Consider the following 12,878-nt stretch of genomic DNA (forward strand, 5'->3'; position numbering starts at 1 on the left):
AATATAAAAAAGTAGAAAAAAGGTTTCTATCACACAAAGATTTGAAGAACCCCCTGTAGAGACCACTGAAGTAGTGTATGATTATCATCAACAGTGGCATTTCTATATAACAGAGCAGTGCTTTCACAAAGTGGGGCATGGGGATTGGGGACCTCTCAGAGGTCATTGAGGAGGCTCCAGGGGGTCCCCAGCGAAAATGAGGAACTGTTTAAACACTTAAATCCTAAATGTATTTTTCAGATATTCAAAAATAGACGATCTTCTACAGGCTTTGTTTGTGACGCATTGTGAGCTTGTACTATTTTCAAGTCTTGACAAATCTTCTGTTATGGGGTCACTCGCACAAAATCTTTTCAAATGGGGATCCACGGCCAACACATCAATAGTTTTTTAGTTTTTTAGAACCACTTACACACTGCAACCCTTTTGGTCCATTTTACATCTTTCTTTCTTGCATTTTGTGTTTGAACCGTATTATACTGTATAATAGCAGGAGTCTTTATTTGACCTGGCCTGGGCACTTACCTTAGGCAGACAATATTTAGGCAATTTCATCCCTTTGAACGATTCTCTCATGTAGGACACATAGTAGGTGGTTCGTCCCGCCGTGGTCACCTAAGTAAAGAAGAGAGGTTTCATTTGAGCTCAAGGAAGGTAAAAGTCCATCATTTACAAAGCAATAGTGCTGTGGTGAAGTGTTATATTTAGTCACATTTATTAAATCCACATTTTTTATCCAAAGATTTTGAAACCCATTTTTCACCCGGTGTCAATTATCTAATGTAATCCTGGGCGCTACACTCCCTCTGCCTACGGACAACAGACTGACCTCATGCTTCCTTCTATACATGAGGAGTCCAAGTTGGTTCTTTTCACCTGACGGGGGGAGTTTCCCCGGTAGGACATAGCATGTGGAAGGAACACGTTATTCCAACCAGTTCCTTTCCCTTCCAACAGGCACCCCAGCTGGCCAGGGGGAGGCAATATAGCGACATGGATTACTGCATGTTTTTTGTGAGGGTACCTACTCTAGGAGACACGGGGAGAACATGCCAACTCCACGCAGAAAGCCCCTTTTGCCAACCCCACCTAGGGTATGGGCACCGATGACGCTGAGGAGAGAACACGCCCCCAGTCACATTTAAACTAGGTGCTTGGGGAGCGCAGTAGTAGACTCCCTACCCACCACCACGCAGTTTGTGGCTGTGACCGTGGTACATCCGGCTTTGTAGGGCGTCTATGCGAACAAAATCGCACACGGAAGCCGGGCGGGGAGGGTCATATGTGTCACTGCATGTAATTCTACAGGCTGGGACGGAACCTGTCAGCAGGGATTGTTGGGCGGGAGGAGTAGGACAAAGGCCATACGTCCTCCCGCTGGGGGCTCCTCACTGGCATATGAGTCAGTAGGATACAACAGCAGCGCCAACACAGAAATGTGTGTGGGAAGGAATTAATTGGTATAACTTCTAAATTGGGGAGGAAAAGGGTCTAGAAAATTATGGCTACTCTAAATTATGTGTAGCAGAGTGACTCACTGCCTCAGCCTGATGGCCTCAAAAGTCTAGCATCTCCCCAGTCCATAAAAATATCCCTTTGTTCTAGTGGTTACGATATTGGACTTTCACGCAGGAGACCCTAGTTCGAATCCCTGGCATTACAAATAAATATGTGCCATCTCAAACACGTGAGATTGTCAATGGCCAAATATTGCTGATACAACAAATAATAGCAATATTGCCCTATTGCATAATAGTCCAGAATGTTTACTTTAATATCACTGCATAGTGTGCATACTGTATACTGTATGTGCAATTTCACCCAGACAATATCATGGTGAGATACATTATTTCAGTAGCTTGCACCCATGCTGGAGAGGCACATTGTATACACTAGAAGCTGGGCCGCCCTTCGGGCGGCCCAGCGTCTAGTCGGCGACCTGGCCAACTCGGAACAATGTAAATAGGGAATGAATGCCCCGCCCTTTAATGCAAACCCCATTATACCTGTTTTCATAGGACCCGTTTTGACCATCTGTCTGCCTGTGTCCATTTATGCCCATATATGGAGATATCTGTATCTGTCTGTCTGTCGGCGTCCATTTTATGTCCATATATGGAGATCACTGCAGTTATAGTTCTGGGTCCATTTTATGCCCATATATGGAGATATCTGTCTATCTGCGTCCATTTTATGCCCATATATGGAGTATCTGTCTGTGCCTCCAACTGTGTTGCAGACACAGTGCCGGTTCCCCCTTTAATGCAAACCTCATTATACCTGTTGTCATCGGACCCGTTTTGAACATCTGTTTGCCTGTGTCCATTTATGCCCATATATGGAGATATCTGTATCTGTCTGTCTGCGTCCATTTTATGCCCATATATGGAGATCTTTGACCATCTGTTTGCCTCTGTCCATTTATGTCCATATATGGAGATATATGTATCTGTCTGTCTGCAATCCATTTTATGCGCATATATGGGGGCATTCATTTTATGCCCATATATGGAGAACGCGCGTGCCCGTGGGACGAACGGTTCTCGAGATACGCGGATTACTTACATACATACATACACACTCACAGAGATTTTTTGTTGACTCATGTGGCGTACGTGATGTCAGAGCCTTTTATGAAGTGATGTCACAATGAGTCAGAGCTTTCGCCGATTTCCTCCGGAACAGCCTGATGTCAACAATCAACCCCGCATAAGGAGATTCCGAACGTTTCGCGCCGGTTCGGGAAAACCGCGCGTCGGGTCGGGTCGAGACCCGGCACTGCACTCCGTGCCGCGGCGGGGAACGCGCGTGCCGAATCTGAAGCCGGTGGGACGAAGGGTTCTCGAGATACGCGGATTACAGACACACAGACACACAGACAGACAGACAGACACACACGCAGAGACTTCTCGCATTTATAGATAGATGATGAAATATGTCAGCTGTCAATAACAAAGCAAACTTTTGAAAAGAAATATGTAAAGTTGATTAAAGGAATTGCTATTGTCCTAAATGTAATAATAGTCTTAGAGATACTTTCAGGAGCACTACAATATTGAAAGCAGAACAAGCTACAGTAAAAGGGAAACAAAAACTAAAATATCTACATCACTATCAGCCCAAAGGTAAGAGACACTGAAGACTGTTTTATCTTTATCTTTGGTGCCACTTGAAGATCTTAATGCACTACCACTTTACCCTCCACTCACAGTTATAGCGAAGCTACTTGATTGCTTATTTTCTAATCAACTAGAGGGATGGTGTTTGTCCCACAACACACTACATTAGAGCTCTAATGGAATAATCTATCGAAAATCAATGAGCTGCATTTTCCCTGGCCACATTTCTGAGGATGTTGCACTTGGCTGTTCCCTCTCTCCCAAGAGACTTTGGAGGTGTTGAAGACTGCTTATTTCGTTGTAGCCCAATCGATAACCTCATTATTCTTTGTCAAGTTAAATCCAACTGCCCCAAGCAATGAAAGTCACAAGAAAGTCATCTGTGGTATGCTCCCCACAGACATGCCAGCTGTGTTCAGTTATTTTCATCGGCATCTTCCTCGTACCCTGCCTCCAGGGTCAATCTCATTTCAAATAAATTCAATTCAGACATATTATTGAATCACCATTTTTAAATCACAGTGTGGTGGTTTTCCCCTTGTATTTTCATTCTTAGAACGGTACTGTTCCAATCTATTCCACACATCAAGTGCATGAAAACATCATCACCAGAACACATTTATGGGTATACACACAGAAAAGTCACCGCAAATTATTTTGGCATTTATTCAAAGTGGAATGTTTGTATATGTCAAACCTTGAGCTTCATAAAACAATTCACTCGGTTTTTGTTTGGTTTTCATTCTAATCAAGGCTACAGTATTTGTTTTATTATCCTTCAAAAAAGCTGAGTGAGTGGATCAAGGCTGAGAACACAGACAGTAAAATCCTTGCTGTAGATGGAAATCAATGATGGCAGAGGGCACCTGAAATTAAATCTGCAATAATGACACTGACTGCCACTAACAGGAGTCTGCTCCCGGCTGACAAACACATCTTTCAGACAAGGAGTCTGACCTGTGTACAGAGGCAGCAGTACTGAGCGTACCGTGATACCAATAGGACAAAACGTAATCAAAACCCACACAACCCCAGTGGGGAACAGGTGTGCTGGACCAAGCTATCATGTAAGCTTTGATAGAAACACATCAACTAGATGCAGAAATGACAGCCCCAAAAAAGCTACCCAGTCTGATATGATATATTATAGGTTTATATGTTTGAGAGAAAGCGTGAACATATGTGTGCACATACCTGTGTGAAAACATATTCATCCTGTACAACCAGGGAGTTGGTATCCACATGTCCAGGGAAGAGGTATTGTCTGTTGCCCTCTGAACATCTTTGGGCCCGGCACTTTACATACCGGGCACCTGGAACACAGCCATCAATACATTGCTGTCATTTAAAACAGTACTTTGAAAGCACTTTAGCTGCTAACTTACAGTGTATGCTACGGATAGAGAATGTTAAGCAGGTAATGGTATTTATGATTGTCCAATTAAATGTCAACGGCCCAAATTAAATGTCAATGGCCATTTCTGCACATTACATTACATCCCAAAAGAGTTGACCACATTTCAAAAGGAGTTATGTATTTTTTTTCCTGAGCTGGTAGAGAACCCTGTAATTGGTTTGACTGAATTTAGTCTGCTGTTTTGAAGTGGGAGTGGGGGTTCTTTTATGGGACGCAGGGGAGAGATTAAGGAAAGGAAACATCGATCAACCCACTATATCTCTCCCTTTTTTTGTCGAAGAGACTCCTACTCTGCTTTACAAGACTTCTGGGACCAATCTGAACTGCAGAACAGGTCTCCTCTTCACCAGTGACCTCGTTCTAAATGAGAGCCAAGGGGTCTTGTGGGGCTGAACTGGAGTGTAGCAACTCACGGCCTTTGGAGATGCGTGTCTCGATGTGAACCACGTCCGATTCTCTGTCCAGTCCCATTACCGCCCTTGAGAGAAGAGGTAGAAGAGGAGGAGGAGATGAAGATGTGGAAGAACCAGGCACGTGCACACATAGATATAAAAGGGGGCTTGAGCCCCTGCCCTTTTATCTGTCTGTAAAAAGTGCCCTCTCCAGACGATGAATGCATTTTATCACTATAGTGAAAGAAATGCAAATGCCCTCTTTCCATGCCATAACTGAAGGCAGCGTTCAAGAGAATTGCCTTGTCCAAACTCTCCTGAACTTGAATGCAGTGTCAAAAGAATTGCCCTCTCTGTGTAGAAATCTATGTCGTACGCCATATCTCCAGTATTCACTTGATTATGCTTAGTTTAGTGTGGTAACTATCAAGCACCGAAAATAGCTGACCTCCAAGCTCACAACACGTCGCGCTGCGTTGTGAGCTTGGATGTCTGCTATTTTCAATATTTTCACCAAAAGCTTTTAGAAATTTCAGCCCCTGCCTCTCTAACATTCTCTGCACGCCCCTGGGAAGAACACAGTGAGCAAGGAGTAGGAACGAGAGAAGCATGTCAGCAACAACGGCACCTTCTTTATCTTCTGAATGTCAGCTAATTGGTAAGAGTACAAAGACAGATGCAGGGGTTGAGGTTGTGCATTTATAAAACAAATGAAAACAGAGGTTTCTGGCCAACTCCCTCAACAAATTCCATTAGCATCCAACAGTAAAATTGTTATTATCACACAGGCATTTATCATTGCCTGAGGTTGGATACTGAGGGCAAAAACATTTGTTTATTACAACCTATTCACTACTACTGATAGAGACATTGATAAAATAGCATTAATCAAAACGTTTGAATTTGAATAAATAGAATCACCTTTAATCTGTCATGTATATTTTGGTCATATCATAGATCTATAGATGTTATAGATATAAATTCTAGATCAGCTACTGTATTTCTGCTGCACAGCACTGTTGTACAATGAAGGATGAAATAGGGCTTAACATTACTGTCAACATAGCCTCGGAAACCCAGACTTTTATTGTCAACAAGGAACTGCACAGGCAAATAAAATGGTAGTCTCAGTGGGATCATCTGGGGAGAAAACAGCAGGTGGGCCTCGCCCTTGCAGGTAGTGGTACATAGAAATTCTGTGAACCCTAGAAGGTCACTTCTTGTTTTGGTTCCTTTGGTCTCCTCAGCCGTGAATTCTAAAACAAACACGTGCAGCAACCGTGTTTGGCAGCTGTGTTTCTTCCATGTTTCACATGTTGAGCTCCTTCAGTAGTGACAGTTTAGCTTGCACTGATTCATCAATTGCCATATCAGCCCAAGGGCTGATACGGATCATTACCTTCTCGGTTCTTTTTTCAATCTGCTAACTCAGGGCAAATAAAGTCCAATGATCTTCTTATTTTGTATTTATTTAATTGTTTTAATATGACTTGTATATACTGTGTGTGTGTGTGTGTGTGTGTGTGTGTGTGTGTGTGTGTGTGTGTGTGTGTGTGTGTGTGTGTGTGTGTGTGTATATATATATATATAAAAGGCACAGTATACAAAGCATTGGTTTTCAAGGGCATACTTTGAGCTGTCAACATTCCTGCTATGCTGTCCTTATTTATCAAATGAGTGCATATCCTCCAAACAATGTCCTTTCTTTCCCAGCTCAAAAGGCACTTGGACTTGACACAAACCATGACAAGCAGGGATAAACTGCGTCACATCAATATTCACCATCCCAGGCCCGTGCCGAGATTACCAAATGACAGTGACAAAAATTGCATGTCGACAAAAAAGCATATTGTTCAGACAGGCCTAAATGAGACAGACATAATAGGCCACATACCTTTGATCGTCTTGGTAAGATCAGTTTTTTGAAAAGCGATCATGGAATTCTTTTAAGGCCATTCGTAATCGTACGGCCATGGGCACTATAATTACAGCCATTAAATCAATCACAGCACAAAACACAAAATAGAATCCATACCAGTAAAATCGCCCTGGCATCACATTGTCGTGAACAAGCAGCCATTTTCTCCCAAAGTCCATTGAACTATACAACTGCAACATAAAACCAAACAAAATGTCAGTGATATACAAAAATGATGAAAAAAACTAAAAACAACAAAAACAAAAGCATTTTCAAAGCAATATTTCATCACTTTTGTTTCTTTCAACAGTAAAGATCCATTGTGGATTCACTCAAACAGTCCTGCTACCTTGCTGTCATGGCTGTAAGCCAGGATCCAGTTTTCCTGCACTGGGTGGAAGAGAAGGCTCTGGATATAGAAGTTAATGGGATACTTCTCAAAGCTTGCCCCTTCATCTGAACTGATGAGAACAGCGCTCTCTACCTCTGGGTCGCTCAGCATCATTATCTAAAGTACAGACACAGGAGACACAGTATTAGAGAGAAAGTGAGATAGACAGAGACAAACAGGGGCGTCACATGGGGGGGGGGGGGGGGTGAGTGGGACTGAGTTACTAGGGCCCAAGGTGGAGGGGCCTTAATTATTTTATACTTTAGCTATTGAAAAATACATTTCTAACTCAAATTTTGCTTTCCTGGAACTAAATGTTTTGAGATGGGGGTCCGTGGCCAAATACATGTAATTTTGGGGGTGCTTCATATGAAAAAGTTTGCACCACTGACATAGAAACATAGGTTTTTCAAAAAAACATTCGAAGGATTTGAAATATTCAGATATTCACGATTTTTCAAAAATAGCAGATCTACAAGCTCGCAGCCCGGCACTCGCAGCCCGGCACTCGCAGCCCGGCACTCGGTGCCGCGCTGTGAGCTTGTAGATCTGCTATTTTTCAATAGTTAAAGCACAAAATAATGTGTAATAATGCGTTCCCAGTCTAAATGGGTTGAACCTCCTCCCCCTATGAAGAACATTCATGGGGGGCCCGCAGTGAATCCTTGTGGGCCCAGAATTTGATGCGACACCCCTGGGCACAGTATTAGAGAGAAAGTGAGATAGACAGAGACAAAGAGAGAGACAGAGACAGAGAGAGAATAGGAAGCACTCTCTTCAACACTTTGAAGAGTAGGGATGCTGTCATTTTGCAGCACACATAAATACTTCATAGCCAGCGAGAACAGCAGCATTTTAATGTCAAGCCTATTCAAAGATCATATATATAAAGAAAGAAAGAAAGAAAGAAAGAAAGAAAGAAAGAAAGAAAGAAAGAAAGAAAGAAAGAAAGAAAGAAAGAAAGAAAGAAAGAGAGAAAGAAAGAAAGAAAGAAAGAAAGAAGCGTTGGGGAACATACTGACCTTCCTCTTGTTGGTTGGGCAGACATAGAGGTAACTTAACACAGTCCTTGACCCAACTCTATCATTGAGTTTTGTATAAGTACTTCCATAGTCCACTGATCTACAAAGAAAGAAAAAAGTGAATCCCTGTATGTTTAAATGAGTAAAAATGGAGACTTTGTTTTCATCCCGCTAAAGGAGGACAGACCTTCATGTGTCAACATTCAATTCAAGTAGCATAGTGTATTTACAAATCATCAACTTTATTGGGAAAGACAAACCGTTCGTTCTGAGGTTACCTTCTTTACTATTCACAAGAAAAAGTAGGAAGACACTCTTCCTGGCTGTCAAAATCTTTCCTCAAAAATCTATCCTACGTTGACCATTGAAGTCTGTCTCAAAACTTCCCACATACCTCCTAACCCCATGATAAAATATGTCTTTCCCATGCCTCCTCATCAAGGAAGACTAACTGGCTGCAGCCTGCATTTGCAAAATGCTGCAAACTAACAGTGAAAAACAAGGAGGAAAAAAAGAAGGTGACTTGGCCTAATGCCTACATGTGTAATTTGAGTGTGAATCATGTTATATCTTGTGGCGGAAGTGAGGGAAATAAATGAGGCCTGAGCCCCAGACCTCATTAACTAAACAGCCTTTGTTGGAAGAAAATGGGGGCATTTATGCCTGCTGCCACAGCATACTGAATTATCCAGCAGGAATAAACAAATGAAGAACATGAAAGGATACCCGCGCTTCCAAGCATTGTCTGTCCCCTTCCCGTCCCCTGTATTGCATGACAAGGGGGAGATGTGTGTGTCTCCATTCTTTATGTTTACATTATCCCATGCCAAAGGGAGCCAATCCTTTCTCGCAGTTCTACCTGAGTGCCTCCAAATGTAATTTCACTGCATAATTGGATAGATACCCAGTGTCTGCTATCATTGCCTGTGCATTAAGCTGCATCATTCCATTTGCTGTTGACATTGTTTTTCAAAGGCTTACCCCCTACACGCGTTTTTGTTTGTGCTGCGCTCAAGTATTCTTCTCAGTTGATATATCTCTCCCCAATTGCAGCTGGCTGTGGAAGACAGCCTCTTAAATGAAGTTATTGTAGTGTGAAGTTACCTTAGCTGAAAAGGCACTCATCATTTTGTAACACGAAGGAACTTGATGCTTGTTAGATTGTCTCTGTAAAACACCCGTTGATCTTCACATTGTATTTTGCCATCGACAGTTGCTTGGGGCTATACTCATAAATCATTTATTGTGTTATCACAGAAATCTTTTCATAATATCAAAACACTGTCCTTTTCTAATATCCATACTAAGAGCCTTCGTGCACCCCCTGAGGAACACTCTAATTTACGTGTGGCGCCATTGTTAAGCAGACACCTTGATGATGGAATACCTCCTGTACACAATATGGGATTTCTAAACGTGTCAAGTCGGGTGTAAATCTTGGCAGTGCCTCTAGTGAAACAGAAATTAATTTGAGGCTATATGCTCCATGAACTGATGGTCTCTTTGTCAGGTGTATTTCAAAATGAAATGAGTTTCCTGTGGGCTTTGGGAAAGGTGAAGACATTTTTTTTAAAGAGACATGCAAGTCTGGATTGGGCACTCTGTGGTCTAATCCTTAACAAATTCCATTCTTATTTATGATCTGACAGTGTACCGTAACTGGAAAAAAACAATGGCGATTGGTATTGCTACGGCTATACAGCGGCAATTGCACTTCAATTGCCTCTGAAACAAATGGCTGGAGAAACTAATAAATCAAAACTAACCCAGGCAAATTTCTTGGCCAAAGAAAAAAAGACAAAACCTATATGAGGACAAAAGAAGTCTTGCATTAAACATTAGATTATCACTTTAAAAGTAATCTTTCAAAATTGTCCACAATGAAGTTCTCCTTATTCCTTCCCTCTACCCTTGGAATAGTAAAGAGCCAGAGAGCAGGGTATTTCGATTTGAACTAAAACTGAACTACCTTTATTAAAACATATTTCATATTGCTCCCCAGTATAACTTGGTTGTTCACATCCAAGCAAGCGAGAGAGCTATAAATCATACTTACTGTATACTGCATTGCCTATGAATATATTATTTTCCTGTATCTGGGGCTTCGCTTTTGGATTTTTTTTACACAATTCCACACATAGCTTAACTTGTGTTCTGTCTGGATGGAGATGGCTAAACAAACATACCAACATGGAGTAGGGATGGGACGATATGAAAATGTCACGATTATTGTGACAAAATAAATTGTGATTTACAATATTATGGCGATAATCAAAATCCATTATCCTGGGGCAGAACATTTGCCAAAAAATAGCAGATCTACAAGCTCACAACACGTCGCAGCACGACGTGTTGTGAGCTTGTAGATCAGCTATTTTTTGGCAAAGACATTTGATAGAGAGTGAAAAGAAGACTGTATCAAGTATATTATAAGTACCTTTTACCAATTATAGAGGGTTTAAATGGTTACCGGATATGCAGCTCGGCAAATAAAAGGTGAATTGATCCCAGTGCATGACGGAGGACGATATCACGATAAATTAAATCTCCGCGATACGATTATCGTGAGTGTTTTTTTTATCACGATAAACGATAATATTGTTTAATATCGTCCCTGATGGGTAATTTGTTGTGGTTAATATCATCCTTTTATCAATTCATATTGATTGTTAGATATGAATTATGATACATAATTATATGATCCATTTATTAGGTTATATTATGTGGACTACTGTCTGAACTTACAGTATAGGAGACCATGTTTTGGTTGTACTGTAAGTTCAGGCTAGTGGATTACAGGTCATGGTGACTGTGGTTACCCTGACTACGAGATCATGTTTTGGTTATACTGTATCTCTGTCTTCTTGTTATGATATGGGGACCAATCAATGAGCCCCACAATCTTACTGTCATATATTGTATTCCTTATATACTGTACAGTATGTTAACTTCCATCTTGGGAAGAGAGAATTAGCAAGCAGCCACTAGGATGGTATGCTCACTGTTTTGTCTCTTTGTCTGACTCTCTTCAATACAGCAATTTATTGATTGTCCTTTGGCTCGTCTCTGTCTTATTTTGGTTATGGATTTATGCATATCCATATTTATTTAAGTTATTATTTAATATTATTCCAACAGTCCCATCCCTAATATTGAGTTAACCCCTTACTTACCTCCACAGGGAGCTCTCGGTCACGGCGCCCAGGTTAAAGTCAAACAACTTGGTCAGGATCAGTATCACCTAAACGGCACAACGACAAGAGAACATCTTTAATCATATGCAATGCCAAGGACTCCATTAACAGTCCTCTCAGAAATCAAGCGCCTCATCAGCATACATTGCCTGCCCAGGTGTAATCATGTGGAATGAGTACGGAGTGATTGGTGCATTACTGTGCCAATAAATATTACCTATACGTGACAACCCGATGACAAGTGTGACAAGTGATCCTTATGGTATCAAGAGATGCCAGTCGGCTGCTGGCAGTGATCTGAAAAAGCCACAAGGGCTGTCAAGAACTGTCTATAGCTCATGTGGAATGATACCTACAATGCTTGACAGAGAAATCTGAATATTGTTCAATGAACATCAAAATGAAATACAAAAATGACTGCCCCCTCTCTGTACAGACAAACCAGTTTCTCTACTTATCTGTGATGCCGCTATGTGTTAAATATGAACATTCTTGTATTATATAGGCTGAGATTTCTCACACTTTCTTTTCCAAATACTGTCCAACACTATCCATCTTGTCCAACTTTATTTCCATCCATCTTTCCATCTTCCTAGATAAACTTGCAAATGGTAAGATGGAATTAATTTGCATGTGTGACTCACGTCACGGCAACCACACTTGCAATTTCCACTTGCAAATGCCCATTGGGAACGCATGACCGTCGGTTATGCATTGTTGTCAGAGTACGCATTATCCATTATCATAGTACTTGGTAGCCAGAAGTTGATGACATCTGGGATCTCCACACATGGGCATAAAAGAGATACAGACAGACACATTTGAATTTGGACAAGCGCTGGTCCAACCTAATATCTACTCCGGACAACACACCCTCGGGTCGTCAGTGATGCATACGACGAGTGGGGACAACGTAGCCTGGAACGAGACCAATCTGCCAGCGCAAAGAAACTGCCATCGGTGGATATTGTCTGGTCACGCGAGGCTTTGGGACACGTGGCTGTATAATGGTGAGGTTAATGGCACCCAACAGGTGCTGCTGGGTGCCAACCTCGCCATTATACAGCCTTATTACTGTTTGTGAATGGCCGAAGGTCGCTGTCGCTCTGTGATAAAATCAGATGTCTCAACAGATATGAATTTTACCACATGGTTCACAGCAACCATGTTTTGTGTTTTACCCATACCGTATGTACAGTAACTGCCAGCAAGCAGTTCAGAACATGGTGGCACTTTAGCTACCTTTTGGAAATATTTGACAGCCGCCTTATAACCCCTAAGGAATGTACGGCTTTAGCTTGCACTGACTGATCAGCTACAACTTCCTGAGGGGGGAATGGATATGTTATCAAAAACAAATACAATCTACAGTATATATAGTACAGAATATGATAATTTTTCTAGGTGGGGCCACTGAAGGACATT

General features: G+C 41.7%; 1 protein-coding gene across 1 annotated transcript in view; it reads right to left on the reverse strand.

Annotated features, from left to right (window-relative positions):
- sorcs3b (sortilin related VPS10 domain containing receptor 3b) overlaps window positions 1–12,878 on the reverse strand; it is a gene marked incomplete at both ends in the record, with an annotated part of 67,561 nt that overhangs the window by 21,332 nt on the left and 33,351 nt on the right. The window contains 7 exons of the mRNA XM_080740715.1: window positions 526–615; window positions 4,314–4,432; window positions 4,950–5,014; window positions 6,964–7,037; window positions 7,196–7,354; window positions 8,260–8,359; window positions 11,433–11,500. Of these exons, the coding sequence (XP_080596841.1) occupies window positions 526–615; window positions 4,314–4,432; window positions 4,950–5,014; window positions 6,964–7,037; window positions 7,196–7,354; window positions 8,260–8,359; window positions 11,433–11,500 (675 nt within the window). The remainder of the gene's footprint in view (window positions 1–525; window positions 616–4,313; window positions 4,433–4,949; window positions 5,015–6,963; window positions 7,038–7,195; window positions 7,355–8,259; window positions 8,360–11,432; window positions 11,501–12,878) is intronic.

The sequence above is a fragment of the Nannobrachium achirus genome (assembly GCF_963921795.1).
Source record: "Nannobrachium achirus genome assembly, chromosome: 13".
NCBI classification, from domain to species: Eukaryota; Metazoa; Chordata; class Actinopteri; order Myctophiformes; family Myctophidae; genus Nannobrachium; species Nannobrachium achirus.